Below are 23,321 nucleotides of genomic sequence, written 5' to 3'. Positions count from 1 at the left end.
ATCATTCTGGATTCGTCCAGTTAAAAGATAAAGTTACTGTAGCTTATATTTCTTACAACACTGTAGAATGTCTGCCTGTAGCGGTTTTTATGGTTGCAGGTTTTTTCATCTATAAACGACCTGTGTACTTGAAATGCAACAAATTATGGTCTGGCATTTCCTGGTGTCTACCGAGCTACTTGCTGTGTTCAGTGTGTATGGTCACACCATATATAAAGATTCTGGTTTAGTATATGTTTTGATCTTTTGGGGAAGAAGAAGAAGGGAAAAAAACCCGAAACCATCCAAACCCCCACCAAAACAACCAGCCAACCAACCCAGGATCTTGTTTCTAGATGGACAAAGGGTAACGGAAGAACAAAGGAACAAAGTGTCATGTGGGTATTTTTGTGTAGAATTCTGCTGAAATTTTAGAGGTGATTAAGGGATAGTATTGCTCCATTATGAAATTTCACTTTCCTTTTGAGAGCAAGCTATTGATTTAATTTAGCATCTCCCCAAGCTACATGTTCAGTAGAAATGGCTTCATGACATCTAGAGGAAGGATCTAGTACAGGAAATGTCTTCAAATCAAAACTTCTTAATAGCATTAAACATCAGCATCCCAATCTTATTAATAATAAATTGAATGTTAAATTGGACAATTCTGACTACTGAACAAAGTGCAATGGAAAATTTGTCACAGAAAACAGTCTCATATTTCAGGTTTTATGTGTTTCCTTTTTTGAAAGCAGAATATTTCAAGTTCTGCTTCTGAAATGTACAATTAGTATAGAAATAGAAATATATAGATAAATATGGATGCAATTCTTAAGTATCCAGATATGAGAAAGGTGGGCAAAAAAATCAAGTTAAATTTAATTCTAAACTAGGCCAGAACATGTGGTCCTTTTCTGTTTGATAAAAGGAAGCAAACTTGAATAGCAGTCAGTTTGAAAAGCTTGTGTGCATAGATGGAGATGCAAGTGTGAAAATGTAATGTGGAAACATAAGTAATTACAAACATTGTGCCTTTTGTTTTAGCCAAAAATTTAAAATAATTAAAAATGCTGGGTTTAGCGATGCGAGTTGCCTTTAGTTTCAATGGCATACGCACTTCAGTAAGTGAATCGACATAAAAACTGCTCTTAATCATCTCTCTCTTCATGTGCTCCTCAAGCGAATTTGCTGTTCTCGTTCAAAAAAAAAAAAATCATCTGTCTTACAGGTTGATTAAAGTTAACTTTTTTGGAGCCTAAAAATAGCAAAGCAAGTAATACTGTCTGGAATTAAATCAAGCAACCTTGATCAAACAATTAACTCATCCTCTATTAAATCAATATTTGCTGATGCTAATACTGGAGCTAGTTCCAGTAGCTGGAATTAGAGCCACTGATTTAGTGTCTTTATTATTAGTAATTAGGCTGCCGTCTTTCCCCAGTACTACTTCTCAAAGCTAGTACTTGGCTGACTTGTAGAAACTGGCCTAGATGATACCTACACTGCATGCTCTACACGCTGCTAAAGCTTCTTCATAAGGCTGAAGGCCCTCTCTGGTGGTGTGACTCCATGCAGGTTGAAATGAGTTTAGGTGTGTGTTGCCACAGCCCAACTTAGATCAACTGTTGTGGAGCCACAGCTTAAGGCTATTTTAGCAAAATGATTTTTGATGATGTGAACTCTTAACAAAATCAGGGAGAGTTCCTGCTGTTGCAATATCAGTATATTCTCTTTGGAATTTTTCTCAATATATTACTGCAGTGGTGCTTTTGTGGCAGCTTCAGCTCACAAAAGATTCTTGTCACCCCAGTACCATTCTGTCCCTCCTCAGCAGCCCTACTAGTAGGGCACTTAACTGTGACAAATTATGAATTAATTTGCTCTGATGCGCTAACATGAGCATGAAGCTCTCTACTAGGCCTTTATTTATTCTCTTTTCATTTGTATAATATATTCTTTACTTCTTGGATCTGATTATATTCTTTTGGCTGTTAAGTTCTCCTTAAACAATCTTACACAGGCTGATCTGATGCTTATTCTTGTTTGGGGAAGATTTTCTTTGGCACACTCTCAGGTTTGCAGTAGCATCTCAATGTTTGTTTTGGTCCTGAATTAGCTGATCAGAAATTACTTTGACATTCTCCAGATCCTGAAAGATATTTTGGTTCAGATCTAGCATTATGTAATCCAACATATACCTCATGAACATATGTAACAAATTGAGAGATGCAACAGCAAAATTGCAGTAACAACAAAGTTTGATAATGGGCTTGCAATGTAAAAAATTACTGTAGGGCATCAGGCTAGACTAATATTCCCTTCTGAACTTCAAAATTTTTTACATTACTCTTGAATCTATGCTTGTTCGTAAAAAGCATCCTGCTCCAAGTGTGGGTCCATTATTAGGATTAAAAGATGGATTCTTTTGCCTTTGAAAGATAGGCCATAAAGAAAATTGCTGTAACTTAAATTATGGAATTGTTACTTCTGTTTATAAGCCCCAAACCAGTATCAAGGTCAATGGAGAAAATACTCTAAAGAACACAAAACTATGAGGCTACTGTGTAAGTTGGGAATTTTACTTTTCAAATTGTTGCATGAAAAGTAGTATGGGAAATAATGCATTTAATGGCATGGAATGTAGTGATCAGGAAAAAAACATTCTGGGATCAGAGTTTGTGGACCTGAAAGTGCTGTTTCTTTTCATTTACATGTGGTAACTTTTTTCAGAGTTACTACTGAGAAGGATGTCTGTCATTATTAATCCAGTAATGCAGGTGCAGTGGTGTTATTTAGTAGTCAATAGGAAAGAGGAAAGGTGACATGATTGTTACAGCCAATATAGGTCACTTGCAAAACAGTGAGAACCTGGATGATGTTGAGAAAGTGTGGCAAATACTGATCTAAAAGCTGATTATAACAATGTTGTCTTTGCAGACATCTTAATATTGTTTGTTTTGGCTACCTATGATGTGAGGACTTTTTTGAGATAGGTAGCTTTCTTCTCTGTACTACTGTCTTTATTAGCAGTCATCTGGATCTACAAGGCAGCTTATCTGTTTGTTATGTATTTGAAATGAAGTACCAATGTATAGCTCTTTTGGGATATTCTGTATGGATAAGCCCACACCGAATCTTTAAAAGTATTTTTAATTGAAATTATTCTTATAAGAATCATTATATATTATAGCTAAATTCAGCATTTCCTAGATGCAGTTTTTTGCAGTGGTTAAGAGCCTTTTTTTATAAAACTGTGTATTATCTTATAGGACTGCAGCTTTCAGGGTTTTTTTTTATCAATGGTGTAACTTTTTACGGTAACAGAATGAGATTAACACAATCACTTGGTTTAATTGCAGATTGGCCAAAGAAAAAGTTATGTATGAAAAAGAAGCAAAACAGCAAGAAGAAAAGATTGAAAAAATGAAAGCTGAAGCATGTGATGATTATGGAATTAAGAAGCAGGTAAACTATCCTAAAACTTGTTTTATAAAATCCTTCTTTGCTTTCATTTAATCATAGTCGTCCTTAAATAAAAGAATCTGTAGCTTTTTCCAGGCTCCTGTTATATAAATACTAGACTAAAATTCTATCAATTATGAAAGTCCTAATAAGCATTTGTAGAAACTTCGTTTGCTCCAGAACTGATAAATTACAAGGAGACTGTGTATGGATTACTTAGCACTTGGTGTCAGGATGGCTGTCGCTCACTAACAGTGTGTATGAGGCCATTGTGAACTCTCTTTCTCAGAAATAGCAAGAACCTGTAAATACATGGTCTGGATGCATTTAGGTAAACAAAGTGCTTGCTGGTAAGTACAAATGTTACAGTGAAGTGAGAATGCTTGATAGTTAATACGATGAAACATTTCAACTCCTGAGTATACTGATATCCCTTTGGTAAAGTCACAGACCTCAAGGAGAGAGAACAAGGGGTATGCAGATGCTCCTAGCAGCTGCTAGAGTTTGTACTGAAGTCACTGACGAGCAAGGTGCATGCTGTAGTTTCATCTGTTCAAGAGTATGGTGTAGTGTTACTATTACAATATGATTAAATTTTTCTTGGAAGGTTCCCCAGGAAGGACAGTGGTTGCAGACAGTACATGCCCTTTTGGAAGGAGGAGAAGTGTCAACTTTCCTTCTCACTGAGAGAAGGCTTGGGTTTCGGAGATTTGTGTTTATTCTTCACAGAAGTGTGGGATGTCTGTGTTTAACTGTGGCCTTTATATTCTTTCAACTAAATATGTTATCTTTTAACTATGTTTTTTTCCCAAGCATCTCCCAGATGTTTTCTCTTAAATCTTCACTGAAACTGTAACTTAAAATTATTTTCACTTGTTTCAATAGTCTGGTGGCCTCATCTTATAAAACCTAACCTACTGTTCCCCATCTTCATTTTTAAACAATGGGAGAGTAAGTCAAACTCAAATATAAAAATTAATGAAAACAAGATAGGAGAAAAGCCCTTTTAGAGCAAGCTAAACCAACTTTTTTAGTAAGTTCATATTTCAGTTCATGTATATGTGTCCTGCCTTGCTCTCATTATGCCATGGGAAAGAAATACAAATAAAGAATTGTATTTCTAGAGCTGAACCGTCTTCTGCTTCACCACAGACTGAGACTCTAAGATCCTACAAAATAGTAGTCTTTCTGAAGATCCGCTGGTGCTAACAAGAACTAATGAATGCAATTCCCATTTTTAGTGTCCCCCATTCATCAGAGTATTTGACTGCACCGTGGTATTTCCGCAGTGACCTGCAAGATATCATCAAAGTCAAAAACAGGGGAGCCTGTGAACTTCTGCTGTGAAATGAAATGTTACACACTACTTGAAGGTGTTCCCAGAGACCAATGACAAAAGCCTTCACAGAGAACAGTCTCAATTCACTCAGAAATTGCCTGATCAGCTTTGAAAGCAATCGGTTCCTCCAATGACATCTTCACTTCTTGTTCTTTCAGTGCACTTTTCATTCTGGAATTTGTTAATTATTAGGTTATGAAGAATTTGGAGGCTGAGAAAGAATGCGCACACTTTTCAGAGGATCAAATCTGTTACTCTAAAGAAAATTATATAATACCAGGAGAGTTTTCTCAGAACCATATTTTGGATAGAGTTAATACTTGAGACGTTCTTCAGGAAAGATACCAGTAGTTACACATTTTAAGAATTGCTTTTAGTTAATAATTCCTAATCTGAATAATTGTATTTATTTAAAAATATGGTTATAGTCTTTATTTCAGTAATGAAAAGTAACATTTGGGGGATGGGAATTAAGTCAGTCATTTGAGACTAGGAGAATAATTCTGACTATTATTTTATCTGAGTTATCAGCTAAATAAGATATGTATACACAAATCAATCCAGAGTTGAGGGAGGGATGCTTAAAAGCATTACTTACCTCTTAATGTACTACTCTTCTCATTTAGCTTTCTAGTTACAACTCTGCAGTAAAACACATGGTTTAACAGCACAGGAGTGACTATGGAAAATTTTACTTTAAAATGAATAATGCCATTCCTACAGCATATGTAGACTTTAGGGTGTGTCTGGTCTGTAAGGAGGGATCAGTCCCTTTGTAGAACAATAGTTAGGGTTTGACTGAATATTTTTCTCCTAACTCCTTACACAGTGGGGCAGCTTGTGGTTCCTGTGAACTCAAGTGATCTCTGGCTGAGGCAGTGACCAACTTGGGTAATTGTTAGTGTCTTCACCTACACTGTCCAGAAAGACTTACTTAATGAGGAGCAGATTAAATATCAGAGAAACCAAAAGGAGTTTTCTTGCACTGCTGGTATTTGCTGACCAAGATTATAACTTGAAGACCCTGTTGTAGGGCGGGAGGAGACTTTGTTACGGTAACCCAGGATAGGTCCCTTCCTCCCATCTGAATATGTAGAGTCCCAAGCATGTTTTATCTCATTGTCACAGTAACCCAGGATAGTTTGCTTCCCCCCTCATCTGCCCCTGCTTTCGCAGGGGCACCAGCATGACAGTGGATCTTGGAATTCTCTCAAAATTTGGACAACAGGACCTGTAGTACATCAGCGAGTTCACTAGTGTGCAAAACAGGCCACTGCATATATATGATACGTTAATCAGTGCAAGTTCTATTATCCACCCCTGCAGTGCTGTCCTTTGAGCCTCACCCCTGAGCAGGGCTCTGCTGTGTTGGGTCCCCATTTTGCTTAGCATCGCTGTCCGGGGCTCCTACCATGATAACGCTATGCTTTCAGTAAAGCCAGAGCTTTCACTCACTGTGTTGTGCCTCATCCCTGAGGGATCCACACCTGGTTTTCACCCGTAACACCTGTATATTACCATTGTCCTGGGTGCTCATTGTATTTGCACTACTTGCTGTGTCGCAACTCATGTACTTGAGCTAAATCTGAGCTGGGTGAGAACTACTTGTGGTAGGTGGTATATCACAGGGAAGGAGTCTCTAGCATTATGGGGCAAGGAAGCCCTTCCTTTTCATAGAATCATAGAATCGTTCAGGTTGGAAAAGACCCTTAAGATCATCGAGTCCAACCGTTAACCTAGCACTGTCAAATCCACCACTAAACCATGTCCCTAAGCACCACGTCTACACATCTTCTAAATACCTCCGGGGACGGTGACTCAACCACTTCCCTGGGCAGCCTGTTCCAATGCCTGACCACCCTTTTGGTGAAGAAGTTTTTCCTAATATCCAACCTAAACTTCCCCTGGTGCAGCTTGAGGCCATTTCCCCTCGTCCTAGCGCTTCTTACTTGGGAGAAGAGACTGACCCCCCACCTCACTACAACCTCCTTTCCGGTAGTTGTAGAGAGCAATAAGGTCTCCCCTCAGCCTCTTCTTCTCCAGACTAAACAAGCCCAGCTCCCTCAGCCGCTCCTCCTAAGACTCGTTCTCTAGACCCTTCACCAACTTTGTCACCCTTCTCTGGACACGCTCCAGCACCTCGATGTCCTTCTTGGAGTGAGGGGCCCAAAACTGAAGCCAGGACTTGAGGTGTGGTCTCACCAGTGCCAAGTACAGGGGCACTATCACCTGCCCGGTCCTGCTGGCCACGCGATTCCTGATAGAAGCCAGGATGCCATTGGCCCTCTTGGCCACCTGGGCACACTGCTGACTTGTGTTCAGGCGGCTGTCAACCAACACCCCCGGGTCCTTTTCCGCCGGGCAGCTCTCCAGCCACTCCTCCCCCAGCCTGCAGCGTTGCCTGGGGTTGTTGTGACCCAAGTGCAGGACCCGGCACTGAACCTTGTTGAATCTCATACCGTTGGCCCCGGCGCAACGATCCAGCCTGCCCAGGTCCCTCCGTAGGGCCTTGCTACCCTCCAGCAGGTGGACGCGTCCACCCAACTTGGTGTCATCTGCAGACTTCCTGAGGGTGCACTCCATCCCCTCATCCAGATCATCGAGAAAGATACTGACCAGGACCGGCCCCAACACTGAGCCCTGGGGAACACCACTGGTGACCGGCCGCCAACTGGATTTGGCTCCGTTCACCACCACGCTCTGGGCTCGGCCATCCAGCCAGTTTTTAACCCAGCGCAGAGCGCACTTGTCGAAGCCGGGAGCAGCCAGCTTCTCCAGGAGAATGCTGTGGGAGACAGTGTCAAAGGCCTTACTAAAGTCCAAGTAGACAACATCCACAGCCTTCCCCTCATCTGCTAAACGGGTGGATCATACCTGGTGGAATACACCAGAAGTCGTCTAATATTTTTTCCTAACTTCTACAAACCTGATAAATTTTATATACAGTAGTTCCGGTTTTAATACAATTGTTTTCTATCTAGTATTTCATTAAAGTACTTAATAACCCTTTTTCCGACAAGTCTCATAGTTGAAGACAGTGTTATTTTGAGATATAAAAACATACAAAAATTTTTCTTCATACTGATCTTCACTTATTATGTTTTTTCTGCCAATTTGGCTCAAATTAATTGTTACAAACTTTCCCCTAAATTCTAAACTTCTCATCTGCCTTTTGTAGACAAAAACCAGATGATAGCAGAGTGTTTTTTTTTTAAATAAGCTGTAAGTGATGGGAGTCGGTCTCTTTTCCCCAGTAACAAGCAATAGGACGAGAGGAAAGGGCCTCAAGCTGCGCCAGGGGAAGTTTAGGTTGGATATTAGGAAAAACTTCTTCACTGAAAGGGTAGTCAGGCACTGGAACAGGCTGCCCAGGGAAGTGGTTGAGCCTCCATCCCCGGAGGTATTTAAAAGACGGGTAGACGTGGTGCTTGAGGACATGGTTTAGTGGTGGACTTGGCAGTGATAGGTTAACGGTTGGAATCAATGATCTTAAGGGTCTTTTCCAACCTGAACGATTCTATGATTCTATGAAATTCTGCATATAATTTCTGTAGAGAGTCATGAAGAACCCTGAGTGGTAGCAGCAAGTAGTGTAATTGTACCTCCATGTGGATTTTTTCGCAATGAAGCCTTAGTTTCTACACAGTTGTAATGGTTCTCAATATATGAAGACACAGAGCTTCATAATACTTTATCTGTAATAGAAACTTTTCACGCTGATCACTCGTGAGTGCAGGCTAATGACAGGAACCAGTAGTTTTCTGTATTTCTGTGGTTGTTGATGTGTCTTGTACATAAACAAACATCCTTTCCCATCTAATGCTTTTATTTTGAGGCTTGTGAGTGTGGGAAAAGCCTGAGGTATCTACTCGTTGTTTCCTCTCAGTGGGATTGTAGATATATTCTGGAGGTTTTGTTAACTATCAGCGTTTTTACTGACAAATTATATATTGTAATTTTTAAAAAATAGCTATCCTACAGTTCCAAATTACTTCTGTAATGTCATTTCCAGAGGAATTAAAAATCCAATGGAATTAACATAGAATTTAATATCCACATGTCAAAGAGTACATAAGAGTGCATAAAGTATATCATGCTAAAACACAGTTTTTTACAAATATTAGTGAAAACAGCAGTATTTCTCTTGCTTTGTTGAGTGAAAGGTACAGTATCTCTGGAAACAGCTAATAATAAATACATTTGGAAACAATGTATATTATTTTGGAAAATTGTTGTGGAAGATGAGATTTGCTGCTAATCTTGTTACTGGAGGAGTTCTCTACTGAAAGGAACATGGTAATGTTCTGTAACTTTCTAATTTTTAAATGTCTATTTAGCCTCAAAGAAATACTCTGGTTAGCTCAGTTGGTGTTTTAAATTTTTAGCTCTTTCTAGCCCCCACCCGATTGGTTCAAACAAAGTTTCATTATTCTCACCAGTCAAGTACAGTAAGATTAGATGAAACATACAGTTTCACTTAAGTCTGATTATTTTCATAAGTTTTCTGGGGTTTTTTTTTGTGTTTTTTTTTTTTTTCTTCTAAGAATAGATGGTCTTTGCTTAATAATCTGAACTCTAGCTCTAGTTGCTTAGGTAAAGAGGCAGTGGAAATGCTAATGAAGAGTCTAATGCTCCCCTTTATGTATTTGGACAGCATCCTTAACAAGCACAGTTTGTTTCCTTAAAAGCTAGCAACTTGGAATTCTCTGTATGAAGTACAGAATAATATTCCTAACGTTATAACTGGTATTAAAAATGCTTTCAAACTTTGGTTTTATTGTCTGAGGTGCTTTCTGAAAGAGACCAAATCACAAAAAATCATTACTGTGATCTTCTTTTTTCCCTTTTGTTTTCCAAAAGCTGTTTTCCTTTTTATCTAGGTGGGTGTAAGTACCTTTTGGATTCCAGACTTTATGCTGAAGATTAAAGGCACTTGTGCAGTTTTTGGAGTAAGTTAGTAGGGCAACATTCCTATAGTAGAAAAGACCTGCTACCAAGATGGGACATGATTCATTTCTTGTTGGGCTCTCTTTTCCTGTGCTCTAGAGGGAGCAAAAAAATCTGGACTTGACTTTTCTGCCTTCTGTCTGTTTAGGGAACTTCCCATGTCTGGTCTGCTTCCAATTTTAGCACAAATATTTCCCCAGCTATTTAATCTCCACAAAACAGATGAGGGATTCCTCCCAAACCTTCAAGCTTACTCTAAAACATCTCCTAACCAGCCTGCTACCTTTTAGCGAAGCGTGCATTACATTAAGCATGGATTCAGGATCTATATCTTAACAAACAACCAAAAAAACCCCAAACCAGAAAAAAAACCCAACCCCCTCAACTTCTCCCCCAAGCTTAATCACCCCCACAAAAAGTTGGGGGGGTGGGGGGGGAGGCAGAGAGGAAATTTGGCTATTTGTTCTAACAAGGTTGAGCCAGTCTTGTTGGGAGAGCAAGTCTTTTGTCAGTGTTTTCTTTACACCACTCCCAAAGCAACCTCTTCATTCAGATGTCTACCACCTCTCACCTGTTTACAGGGTGAGGTTTATACTTGCATCAGCATGGATCTGTTCAGGTAGAATTTCGAACTGCTGGAAGGAAGTGTGCTGCCTTCTGATTAAGTGACAACTTTCTGTAATGGGTAATTCCATTATCAATCCCCTAAGTTAATTTTAAAGCAGCAATATCTGTAATTTATGATAAAGCATATTTAATTAAAAACTTTTTCAGTGGAGGATGTGGAGTTTTGCTTCTGTCCTCTGAAAAGATCTCAATTTTTCGGCTTCAAGTCATGTGGTGTTCTCCTTCCACCCCCTGCTGCTGACAAAGAAGAAAACCTTATAGTTGTACATTAGCGGAAAACAGCCAGTCACAAACTGTTTTCCAAAAAGACCAAAGGAACCTTTCTGCCTTTTATGTCCCAAAGTGATCTGCTTTAGAAGAAACAGAACTAGCCCTCACCTGAGAGGAGCTGCAGAGAAAGCCTGTTTGAAACACTGAGGCATTAGTTCTAGAAGGTTTCCTCCTCCTCCAGCTTTCTTGCTACAAATGGTAGGTAGTTTGTAGTTGATACATAGCCATTTCAGTTCTTGAAACGCTCGAGCACTATAGAAACAAAACAATATGTTCTCAAATTCTTTACTGCAAGCTTTTCTTCATGGTCCTTTGGAAGTGTTTTGATCGATGTATTTGACAACTCACCTACAATGGACTGCAGCGTGCTCTTGTGCCCTGTATTTGTGGATAGTTCAAGCTTCTTTTGGGCCTGCTATGTGAAAATGAAACAAGTTGCTTCAAAGGAAGCAGAACTAACAAAATTTGGTTTCCTACAGTTTCTGTGTGTGTTTGCATTTTTTTCCTTCCGTATTCACCTTAATGCTGTATCTCCTCTGAGTTCTTGCCTTCCCAATGACTAGCTTTCTCCTACATCACCTATGCTGTCCTACTCCCTATGTCCCCACGCCACCGTCCTGGCCCAACACATTGTGCCTTTATATTCCCCGATTACCAGTGAGGCGAGAAGTAATACCATGCTGTGGATTTAAGTTACAAATATGTTGATTAGCCAACCAGTAGCCTTAGCATGACTGTTTACTTTGTGCTAAAGTCTTTTCCTTGGTAGGATTATGAATTTTGGAACTATTGGTGTTCATGATGCTTAGAGATGTCCTTTTTTCTTTTGGGCGTCTGTCCTTCCATCAGCTATGGCTGTAATTAGTCAATGGATTCCAAGTGTTTTACAAAGTTTCTGATGAAAAGTAGTTCAAACAAGTGGCACTTTTCTTAGCAAACTGAATTACTTGCATGTTTTTTTCTTTTCGTCCCTACCATCTTTGAGTAGATCCATGCTGTTACGATTATCTGTGCAACAAAGGTCAAGTGATTACGAGGCAGTAATTAAAAGCATGAATGTGTGTGTATATAATTCATACATATACAACTCATTCACGTTTCCCTTTTTCTTAGCCTATCTTTTCTGTTTAGAACACCACGCCTGTCATATAAAATATTGTCACTGTACCCTGTGACCCAGTAGTTTATTAGGCTGTCCTTCTAAGATCAAGGAAAGATCCCTATGGAGGCCCTATGGAGGTTTTCCTGTTGTTGTTTTCAAATTATTTGTGGATCTGCCTGTCTCTAAATCTCTTGGTTAGATGTGGGTCAGCTGGAAAACGAAACAATAAACTCCGCTTCCATCTTTTTGAAGCTGATAAAACTGTTGTCCCCATTATACAATACATCAGGCCGAGCAAAATTGCTTCCTGTTGCAGAATACTCAGTATTAATGCTCATAAGCAGTAATACTTATTTGTATTCTTAAATTATCAAAAATTTCTTTCAGTGTAAGTAAGTGCTTGGGTGATCCAAAAAGTAGAGAATCTGCCTCATGAGCAGCTCTAATATGCCTGAAGTTGAAATAGTAGCTTTGAACTTTCATTGTGGGACCTACTAAAAAACAAAGTTGCTTATGTTTAAAGCCTTGGGCATTACCTCCTCAGCTGTTTCTCATAGAGTCATGTTTGGCCTTTGTGCTTATTTTGAATGTGTAAAGTAATTGTTTGATTTTAGTTATGGTGCCCTTCCACTTAAGCAACTGGTAGGTGGATCTGTGTCTTTGCATCCATTCTGCTTTAACTGTCACTGCAATCTGGAATTTATGGAAAACAGACTGAAGGCTACTGATAGTGCATTATGCACACCAGTTCTCTGACATCTGATCCAATTTACAAAAAAATCCACATCACATTTAGTAAATATGCTATATACACCCCAAGAGTTAGAGCTCCATCACATCTGAGGAACCTGCTTTTTTTGAAAGATGCCAGACATCTGCTTCTTTAGTAGAAATACCTTCAATCCTGAAAGACAACTGACTAGAAGTGTGGCTGCTTGAAGAGATTTGTTTAACTGGCTTTTTCAGTGCACTGAAAGGAAAGGGGACATCATCCTCGCTGTAGCCACAATAGCTCTTCTGGTCCTGTGCGCACTTACTGGCAACAAATTCAGTTTGCTTCTCCCTGTACATATGTTTGTGCTTTTTTGCTTTTGTCTTAACACTGTATTTAGATGCACTGCAGTTACGCCAGTTTTTTCATAGTTCTGTTTGGCATTATAATTCACAGAAACCTTGCAGATACTTACGGTTCTTTGCAAAGTTGGATCAGTTTCATGTAATAACTTCCTCTGTGGCCTGCTTATAATCTAAACTCCTTACAGTTCAGTCAGAAAGTTTGATAGAATTTGGAGAGCAAACACTTTAAAAATTCCAGTCCTAAAGCTTATCTAATTATTTGAGCTTTTAACTTTGCTTTATAATAAACATTTGTAACAGTAAATGGTCTATCTGGAATTATCAACATTACCTGAAAAAATGTGCCTTATGCAGAAGTTATCAAAGTTTGCGTAGGTAGTTTCGTAATCAACTAATAATATTCATTCCACAAAATTCCTGTTCCAATCTCCAACTGTTTGCACCTACTGAATATATATAAATATATATAAATAAAACTCAGGTACCCCTTTGGATGTTAATCAAATTCTGTTTTGAACGGAGCGACTGGGGTAGTTCTGTTCTTTTCTTACAGCAGCCAGGACTACAGCTCACAGATTCTAGGTTTATGTGCCTTCCCAGATCGCTTACTGAGCAGCATGTATCAAATAAGTTACTACTTTTCATATCACCTACCAGCTTTACAAGACAGAACTATATAGCAATACTGGCCCAAGGAAGTTATTATTGGATATTCTCACTCCTGTAGGTATTCTTTATAGAACAAATTCCTAATACATAAAGCAGAAGGCATCACCTCATGCAGTTCATGGCACACCTCATTCTATTGAAGTTACAAACCTTTATTTATCCATTCACTGCTGAAAGTGTAACATGCAGAGTTCCTAGTCTTATTTTTAATAGAGTCCAACACTGAATGCTTAAAAGAAAAGCGCTAACACCGATGAGAACTAGAACTTGGGGATGCTCAACTTTTTTTTTTAAACATTTGTCACCCATCTTTGCTTCATTAAAGTGGCACGTTTTGCCCTAGATTCTCTGAAAGAAAATTAGAAACAAAGTTTTTTAAACCCTTTCTCTCAAAAATCACTTGAACTAAGACTTAAACATATGACCCTTAAAAACATGGTGATAACATCTTACTACACAAGGCTTTCCTGTACGCATAAATACATTCTTATCTATAGTTTATCTTCCCTTTTACAATGGCCCTTCAGTACATCAGCATTCATACTGAAAGGAGAATATAACATAGGAATGACAGAATGAAGTAAGCCACTTAAAGGGAATGCCTTCTGTGGCAGGTTATCCTGAATGCAGAAGAGGTTTCATATTTAAATATCTAACAGATTTTCATTTCTAAATAGATTTAACATTACTGAACAACTCTGCACACCTTTTCCTCTCAGTGGTTGGATTTCAGATCCAGAAATGTTCCATGAAATAAATGTTCCCTTGTTTAAATCTGAAGTTGTTTTCTGTAGGAGGACGCAGGACATTCAGATTCAGTGGGGTGCCAGTTTAGTAATTTTGTTCAAAGTGCATGGTGAGAATAATCTTTCTCCTAAAATGAAGCACAAGGATAAGTAATAACTTTTTATGCATGATAAGCATCAAAAATATGAGCCTGCTGGTCTTTGCTTTTCATTTTTCTTTACCTTTGTATTTTAGTCAGAGCCTCCTGCAGCGTGCACACAATGTGATCAATAACTCAATAACTTTTTTCATGCAGTAATTATCTCTATGTGGTATTATCTGAACACTGTTTTTCTTTATTACCCAAAAGATGCAGGAGATATTTATATAACCAGCTGATCCCATTTTGGATGAAGCTGCTTCACAACAGCAGGAGAAAGTTTGTTTTAAATCGCCTTTTTAACAAATGCTGTATGGAAAGCTTACCAGGCAGTACTTTTTTCTAAGGGAAAAATTATTCTAAATACTCTTTTGCACTTAGTACTTTGTTTAATTAAGCACAAAGTAAATGGAAGTGTCCTGCAAATTAATGAAGTTTTAAGCAATTCTGTTAAGCAAGTGTCTTTTAATAAAAAAGCCTGTTCAAAAAATGGGTACAACTGTTCTGAAGTTCCTAGATGATGACTGGACTACTGATTTTTTCAGAGTAAAGACTTGCCTTAAAAAATAACATTCCTGTCTGGAATACGTTCTCACTTCTTTGGCTTCTAATTTTCACAGATCGAGATCTTACAAGAGTCACGAATGATGATTCCAGACTGCCAGCGCAGATTAGAAGTTGCACATGCAGATCTTACTCAACTACTAGTAAGTATAGCACCATAATGCACTGATCAAGAAATGCTGCTGTTCCTTGATGAACTTGGATAAACATGCTTGTCTGCAGTGCAGTTGCAGCATATTAGAACAGGACTGAAGAATTACTTTTTATAGGTTGCAAGACTAGCATCCTATAACGTACCAATATTTAATTTTAGATAACTGTCTTTGCAGACTTGGTCTTCAGTCTATGAAAACCATGTGTGTTAGAATATTAGAAGCTGTCTTTAAGGGAATGTACACTCAACATACACTTAAAATACTGAACTCCTAGAATGAATTCCTGTGCTAGTTACATGATCAGAAAAAATAGTTCACCCATGTTAGGTAGTTTTCTAGATCATGTAGATGTATATAATATGCTTGTAGCGAACTCAAATAGTCAAAATACTTTGCTTACTACTTTTATTATGCTACGGACAAGAAACAAGACAGCGGAGTCCTTGCTGAGTACTGCTTATATGATTTATTAGTGAGGTGAGCACTAGTGCCACATTTTTAAGATATGTTTACCTGCAGGAATAAATAGTATCTTGTACAAACAGGTTCAGTGAAATTATACTAAGTTTGGAGATCGTCATGCTTGCTTTAAAAGCTGCCTTCTCATCAAGAATTCAGCTACACATGTAAATGCTACTGTGATTCTAAAAATACATACCCTAAATTAAGCCCCAGACACGTTTGATGGCTAAAATGCAAATCCCTTCTCAAAGGAAAACTCGAGATGTCTTATCCTCAGGTAGTATGCCTCTACTGTTTTCCAAAATAAATGCTCAGTACCTGGCAGGATTTAGGGTCTGTTTATCATTCAACTGCTTACTTGACAGTTAGTTGGTCTAGATTTCAGTGGCATGCAGAAGTGGTGCTATTGATCCATAGAGTGTGCTGTACAAACTTAAGGAATGGGGGGAGTTACTATTGTAAAGAATTTGGAAATCTTTAAGGGTTGCTTTCTCTGCTTAGCTCGTCTTCAATGATTTTATTAAAATCAACTGCATAGTAGTATGTTTTTTCAGTGGTCAATCTGCTTAAGATTTTTCCTAACGGCACTCTTGTTCTGAGGTCTGTCCTTATTGGTTCCAGTTACGCTGTCCTTGGTATTAAATACTTAGCAGAATAAAATAAAGGTATGCATAGGTCAAATCAACTTACAGGTGACAGCCATTATCCTGGCATTTAATTAGGACACAAGAAATTACCTGTGCTTTGTGTTGTGTAGAGCTAGCATTTTCAATAATGATATAGCCCTTGTTTCATAGAATCATCGAATGGTTTGGGTGGGAAGGGACCATTAAAGGTCATCTAGTCCAACCCCCCTGCAATGGGCAGGGACATCTTCAACCAGATCAGGTTGCTCAGAGCCCCATCCAGCCTGGCCTTGAACGTTTCCAAGGATGGGGCATCTACCACCTCTCTGGGCAACCTGTTCCAGTGTTTCACCACCCTCATTGTAAAACATTTCTTCCTTATATCTAGTCTGAATCTGCCCTCTTCTAGTTTAAAACCATCACCCCTTGCCCTATCAGAACAGGCCCTGCTAAAAAGTCTATCCCCATCTTTCTTATAAGCCCCGTTTAAGTATTGAAAGGCTGCAATAAGGTCTCCCTGCAGCCTTCTCTTCTCCAGGGTGAACCCCAGCTTTCTCAGCCCTTCCTCATAAGAGAGGTGTTCCAGCCCTCTGATCATTTCTGTGTCCCTCCTCTGGACCTGCTCCAACAGGTCCATGTCCTTCCTGTGCTGAGGACCCCAGAGCTGGACACAGTGCTCCAGGTGGGGTCTCACCAGAGCAGAGCAGAGGGGCAGAATCACCTCCCTCGACCTGCTGGCCACGCTGCTTTTGATGCAGCCCAGGAGATGGTTGGCTTTCTGGGCTGCGAGTGCACATTGTCAGCTCATGTCCAGCTTTTCACCTATCAGTACCCCCAAGTCTTTCTCCTCAGGGCTGCTCTCAATCCCTTCATCCCCCAGCCTGTATTGATACTGGGGGTTGCCCTGACCCAGGTGCAGGACCTTGCACTTGTCCTTGTTGAACCTCATGAGGTTCACACAGGCCCACTTCTCAAGCTTGCCCACGTCCCTCTGGATGGCATCCCGTCCCTCAGGCGCGTGAACGGCACCACTCAGCTTGGTGTCATCTGCAAACTTGCTGAGGGTGCACTTGATCCCGCTATGTCATTGATGAAGACATTAAACAGTAGTGGTCCCAGTATGGAATCCTGAGGGACACCACTCATCACCGATCTCCATCTAGACACTGAGCTGTTGACCACTACCCTCTGGATGTGACCATCCAGCCAGTTCCTCATCCACTGAACAGTCCATCCATCAAATCCATCTCTCTCCAGTTTTGAGAGAAGGATGTTGTGGGGGACTGTATCAAAGGCCTTACAGAAGTCCAGATAGATGACATCCGTAGCTCTTCCCTCATCCACTGAGGTAGTCACTCCATCACAGAAGGCCACTAGGTTGGTCAGGCAGGACTTGCCCTTGGTGAAGCCATGATGGCTTTCTCAAATCACCTTCCTGTCCTCCATGTGCCTTAGCATAGCTTCTGGGAGGATCTGTTCCATGATCTTCCCAGGCACAGAGGTGAGGCTGACAGGTCGGTAGTTCCCAGGGTCCTCCTTTTTAAAAATGGGTGGGAATATGTCCCTTTTTCCAGTCACCGGGGACTTCACCTGACTGCCAGGGCTTTTCAGATATCACGGAGAGTGGCTTGGTGGCTACGTGAGCCAGTTCCCTCAGGACTCTGTGATGCATCTCATCAGGTCCCACAGGCTTATGTATGTTCAGGTTCCTCAGGTGGTCACGAACCTGGGCTTCTCTTACAGTGGGATGGACTTTGCTCCCCCAGTCCCTGTCTTGTGGTCCATCCACTTGAGAGGTGTGGGAGGAGAGACTGCTGGTGAAGACTAAGGCAAAAAAGTAGTTGAGTACCTCAGCCTTCTCCTTGTCCGTTGTTACCAATTTATTTCATAGTTACCTTCTTAAATTTTATCCCATGTCAATTATTTTCAAAGTACTCAAGAATTTTGTTTTTTATTCCAGGAAAATGAAAAAGAATTGGAAGAAGCCGAAGAGTATAAAGAAGCACGTTCCATACTGGAGTCAGTGAAGCTGGAAGCCTAGAAGTTTTTCAGTACTCTCTTTATATGCATTAGCTCTGGGTCCATTCCACACTTTCATTTGACTATGGCTCTATTACTATTGTTGACTTGCTAAGGTTCCCTTTCGGCAAACTGGCCTTTCTTTAACTGCAAGATGCATCAAATAAAGGATGTTCTGAAACATCTGTGTGTTCCATATTCAGGCAAAACAGAAACATTTCCAGTTCACCTCAAAAAGGAAAAATAAAGCCGATTTAGTCTAAGTGTAATAGTGTAATAGCTAATATACAGAACTTAATCTGCACTATTCAGGCTAAGAAACAAAGTTCAGCTATGTAAGGAATGTGAGGGACCAATAAATACTTTAGAATGAAATAGAATCATAGAATGGTTTGGGTTGGAAGGGGACCTTAGAGATTCATCTAGTTCCAACCCCCTTGCCATGGGCTTTAGAAGCACCTTATATTTGAAATAATTTCAGGCCATTATAGCAAAACAATCTGTACTGAAAAAGGAGATGGACTAAATGACCCTTCAAAGTCACCCATCTTTTTTCTATGATGCAACTTACCTGTAATTTTATCACGTAAGTACTCCTTGTTTATCTTTGAGCCGAAGACAGAATTAAGAACTGATTCCAAATCTTTCTCAATTTGCCTGGGGTTGATTTAGAGCCCAATTCACACAATTACCATTGATCAAAATTCTGTTACTTTTTCAAGAAACAGAATTTAGCAGCTGACTAGTATGTTGTCAGTTGAGTCTGCTGGTGTTCTGGACTGAATGCTTTTCCTGAAAGCACCTTGGCCTAAGTGAGGTTTTTTTGAACAAAGCTCAAACCCCAGAAGATGAAAGAGAACTAATGGGTAAGGGAACAATGCTTAATCTGCTTGGAAGACCATTAAAATATTATGTACAAAAGCTGTGGTTCTTTCAGAATAGCTTCTCTAAACAGTAAACAGTAAGCTCTGCTGATGAACAAGAAAGCTTTTTACATTAGTTTTTGTAGTTTGAAAGTGTTCTGGTGTGTTCCTTAAAGGCAACACAAAGCACAGTGTACCTTTTGTGTGGTGCTATATTGAATACTCTTAATAAAATTTTTTGTTAATTTGCCTGAGTTTGGGTAAACTGCAGTTTCAGTACCTCTATTTGTGTACCTTAAGCACATTGAGAGCAAATAATAAGTCTACTTCTCCATTACTCTTAAGCACTGCTCTGACAGATTATCAACACCACTGGATTCCTGATTGACTACAGAATAATCGGCTTTTGAAGTGACCCCAGACCAGTACTAGACAGTGCTAAGAGGTGAAACCTTTTGTGACGCTTACTGTGGTTTTTGTAAGAGCACATGCACACCTTCTTACCAGCATTGTGTCGTAGGCACATAAATGCCAAACAGACACTGCCCAGTTCACAGCACAAATGAACTGCTGTCGAGGAGAACATCTGTCTGAGTACTCATTTCAGCCAGCTGCTTCTACGGACCTTCACCAGGAAAGGTAGCTGGAGTGGACAAAGCAGATCACGTCTTAGCTGACGGGCTGCAGTCAGCACAAGAGTAACTGTATGCTTGCGGCCATTGAGTGGAGCACGGTGAAAGTGGAGCGTGGTGAATAAACGCTGAGTTGAAAAGGACGCGTGGGGAGGCGTCAAGTCTGCTGGGTAAAGCAGAATTTAAAATCAAAATTACTCTTCTTCAGAAGAAAGAATGAACACTTCTGGAAAACAAACCCACAGAAAAATGATGCGCAGTTGCTGAGTACCACAAGAAATGCAGGTCAGCATGAATGCGAAACAGAGGCGCTGAAGGAAAGTAGCATTGTGGTGTGGCTTAAGTTGGCATTTAGAGTTAAAGGCGCATGGGACTGAGTAGCTACCATACAAACCAGACTCCAAGGAAAAGTTTCTTGGTGCAATAGTTTCTAGGGTAGAGTGGTTTCTCATGTTCGCCTAATACTTCTCCGTCCAAGCTGTTTTATAGCTCCCTCTGACTGCATCATGAGCCAAGACGATACTCCCCCGCTATCCATTTCTTCTTCCCTCTTACCAAGATCTCCCAAAGACCGAGCATGTTCTGTTGTATAGAAAATAGCGAGCCTCACTGATGAAAATCAAGGTATGTTCATACCTGAATGGACTTGCTCTCTTCTTGTTTCCAGGTGCCTCTGGAAGTGTCTGACTTCTGAGAGGACAGCAGCACGATACCTGTAAAAACGATACCAAAAAATTGTGACAAGGCAGCAACAGCATAGGGCTGGCCCCTGAAGGGTGACTGGCAAAGCCATGCAGGTAACGCATTACTCATGCTAGCAGAACAGTTGATCCAGCAATACATTACAGTAGACTGCATTTTCCCAGCAGTGCTCTGAGTGGCCAGATGCAGATTATTCATAAAGAAGAAGATTTTTGCTGACAAAACATATATCATTTAGACTGGATCCAAGGCCCATATCAAAGTAAAATGCAGAAAATTAAGCATAAGCAGTAGTATTGTTACTACCTTCTCAGATCCCAAACTCAAAAGGCAGTAGCACATCAAGTGATACCATGTTCTTTCTAATTTTAAGGTTATCTGCTCTTTTTGGAGATACATAGTCTGCATTAGTGGATACAAGAGACTGTCCCAAAAAAGAAAAATCCTGTGGGCAACATTTTTGACTTCTGTTGTCTTTGAACCTTGTCACTAGCTTTAGATGCCTCTCAAAGTTTATCTAAGATGGAAATGACTGAAATAATCATTTTCATATGATTATACGTGTTAATTTATTACTCAGTTTTCATGCTGCATTCATCATCAGTGCATTTTTTACACCCTGGGCAGAGGTACCAGCCTTTTAATTATACCTCTCTCGCTAGCAGAATATGTTTAAGAAGTTTCTCAATTATTTGCCAGTTGAACAAAGCATTTGTTTTACTGAGAGGTCATAGCAGAACAGGAGTCCACGTTACAACTTGACTGAAGAAACAAAAGAGGTGATTTGAGAAGAAAAAGGGAGACTGAAAATAACAATTGGGAAGTAAATTATTGTTATAAGTTCTGTGCCCATTGCTCTGATCACATGCTTGCTAGCTACTACCTGCTTTTTAAGTTTACACTTGGACTGTTAAGATTCTTGCCCTTCGATTCAGAAGATGTGCTGCATCTGAAATACAACTATAGGGTCTAGAGCACAAGTCTTAGGAGGAGCGGCTGAGGGATCTGGGGTTGTTTAGTCTGGAGAAGAGGAGGCTGAGGGGAGACCTTATCACTCTCTACAACTACCAGGAAGGAGGTCGTACCGAGGTGGGGGTTGGTCTCTTCTCCCAAGTGACAAGCAATAGGATGAGAGGAAACAGCTTCAAGCTGTGTCAGGGGAGGTTTAGGTTGGATATTAGGAAAAACTTCTTCACCAAAAGGGTAGTCAGGCACTGGACCAGGCTGCCCAGGGAAGTGGTTGAGCCTCCATCCCTGCAGGTATTTAAAAGACGGGTAGACGTGGTGCTTAGGGACATGGTTTAGTGGTGGACTTGGCAGTGTTAGGTTAACGGTTGGACTCAATGATCTTAAGGGTCTTTTCCAACCTTAACGATTCTATGATACAGAACAAACTTGGTATCTTCACCTGGAAACTAATATTGCTTAAGTCCTCAGTTATACTGTATAATCAAAACTGAAAGTAGTGTCAAAGCTCCTTCCTTCACTTGAAAAATTGCCCCAACACTCAGGCAATTACTTAAAACTGGCTAATTTACAGGCCAGTTGGTTTTGTTATGTTACTAAAAATGTTTTAATTAATGCAAAGCATTTTCTTACCCAGCAATAATTTCCCAAAGATTCTTTAAAGGTAAGTTTTTTATATTCATAAAAGTAATCACGATTCTAAAACAGTGTTTCTGACAGGCCTCTAATACAACACATCTGAAAATAAAGCACCTCAAAATAGTCTGCATGAAAAGCAAACCTTGCAATTTATTAGCACCATCTTTTGGGTTGTTGTTTTATGGTGTTTATGTTCCAGGAGCAAGATCCAGGAAAAGAACTCAATTTTCTTCTGAAAACCACAGCTTGTAGTTGAATACTTAAGAAAAGGATCCAAGAAACATCCACACTTCAGCACAAACCGTAGGAAGCACACCATTAAGCCACAAATCCCTTCCTCACCCCTATTTTTCTCGCTCTAACTGCAATAATTAAGCTGCACCTCTCTATATCTGGGTTTTGCAACCCTGAACCTCTGCTTAGAATCCAGTGTTTACATCAGTTATTTCTTCCAAAAGGCAAGCAGAAGAAACAGCTGCCACTGCATCCTTTTACCCTTTTGTTTCTTAGCCAAACAAGTACGACTTCCTTGAAATACGGAAATCTGTTCTTACAACTGGCCTCTCTATACTAGAGACCAACCAACACCACAAATAAGACAACTAAAATTTTATACTCAAAAAAATAAATTTTGGAGTGACTTAAGTAGTATGGGGAGCAGGGGAAAGCACAATCTGGTCCAAAGCACTTGCACAGGGAGCATCACTATGTACAGGTTATTACTGGCCATAGCTTACTAGCATAAAAGAGAAGAGACTGAATAACGTTTTTTTTTCCCCCAGACAAAATATTGCTCATTGAGTTGAATTAACTGAATTTCACCAAGATCACACAGCATAGGTTAAAAGGAGATTTATCCATTGAAATACAGTTTCAGAAGGGACTGAGCGTGTATCAGATCCAAGACTTAAGTTAACATCCAACAGAATAAGCCTGTAGGCACATAATTAGCTACAAAAAAGGACTACAAGGTACATCTTCAGACAGGAGGCTCCAACATCCTTTAAGAGGAAGGAAGAATTAACTGTACATAGATATTTTGGGTTAAATCCACAAAAAGGATAAAGGTGGTACAGCACATCCCTTTCAGAAGTCCTGCTAAATGCCTTCAGGTAGGAAAAGGGGGACTGCAGAGCCAATTAGCACAGTGCCACTGAATCCAAGGGCAGGCATTTCCTAAGTGTCTAATGCTCATGATCTGCAGAATATAATATACCCCATGCTGCAAACACTTCTGGCATGCTCTGTCATATTTTGACTTTCAGGCTTTTTGACTTTCAAACTTTTTTCAAGGGAAAAGCTTGGGCTTTCACAAAAGCCAATAAATTGAGCAAG

The 23,321-nt window shown here is 39.9% G+C and overlaps 1 protein-coding gene across 2 annotated transcripts in view; it reads left to right on the top strand.

Annotated features, from left to right (window-relative positions):
- TBCA (tubulin folding cofactor A) overlaps positions 1 to 19,301 on the top strand; it is a 34,278-nt gene extending 14,977 nt beyond the window's left edge. Inside the window, exons 2-5 of one of the 2 annotated variants that reach the window (XM_087742169.1) lie at positions 3,339 to 3,444; positions 9,661 to 9,729; positions 14,979 to 15,065; positions 18,126 to 19,301. In XM_087742169.1, coding sequence (XP_087598295.1) covers positions 3,339 to 3,444; positions 9,661 to 9,729; positions 14,979 to 15,065; positions 18,126 to 18,206 — 343 coding nt within the window. In that variant the 3' untranslated portion in view covers positions 18,207 to 19,301. The remainder of the gene's footprint in view (positions 1 to 3,338; positions 3,445 to 9,660; positions 9,730 to 14,978; positions 15,066 to 18,125) is intronic. The other variant, XM_087742170.1, reaches the window with a different exon arrangement.
- Positions 19,302 to 23,321: the final 4,020 nt, after the last annotated feature.

The sequence above is a fragment of the Nipponia nippon genome, unplaced genomic scaffold (assembly GCF_047370975.1).
Source record: "Nipponia nippon isolate SJK-2023a ecotype South Korea unplaced genomic scaffold, ASM4737097v1 scaffold_8, whole genome shotgun sequence".
NCBI classification, from domain to species: domain Eukaryota; kingdom Metazoa; phylum Chordata; class Aves; order Pelecaniformes; family Threskiornithidae; genus Nipponia; species Nipponia nippon.
This window is presented reverse-complemented; position numbering and strand designations above follow the sequence as displayed.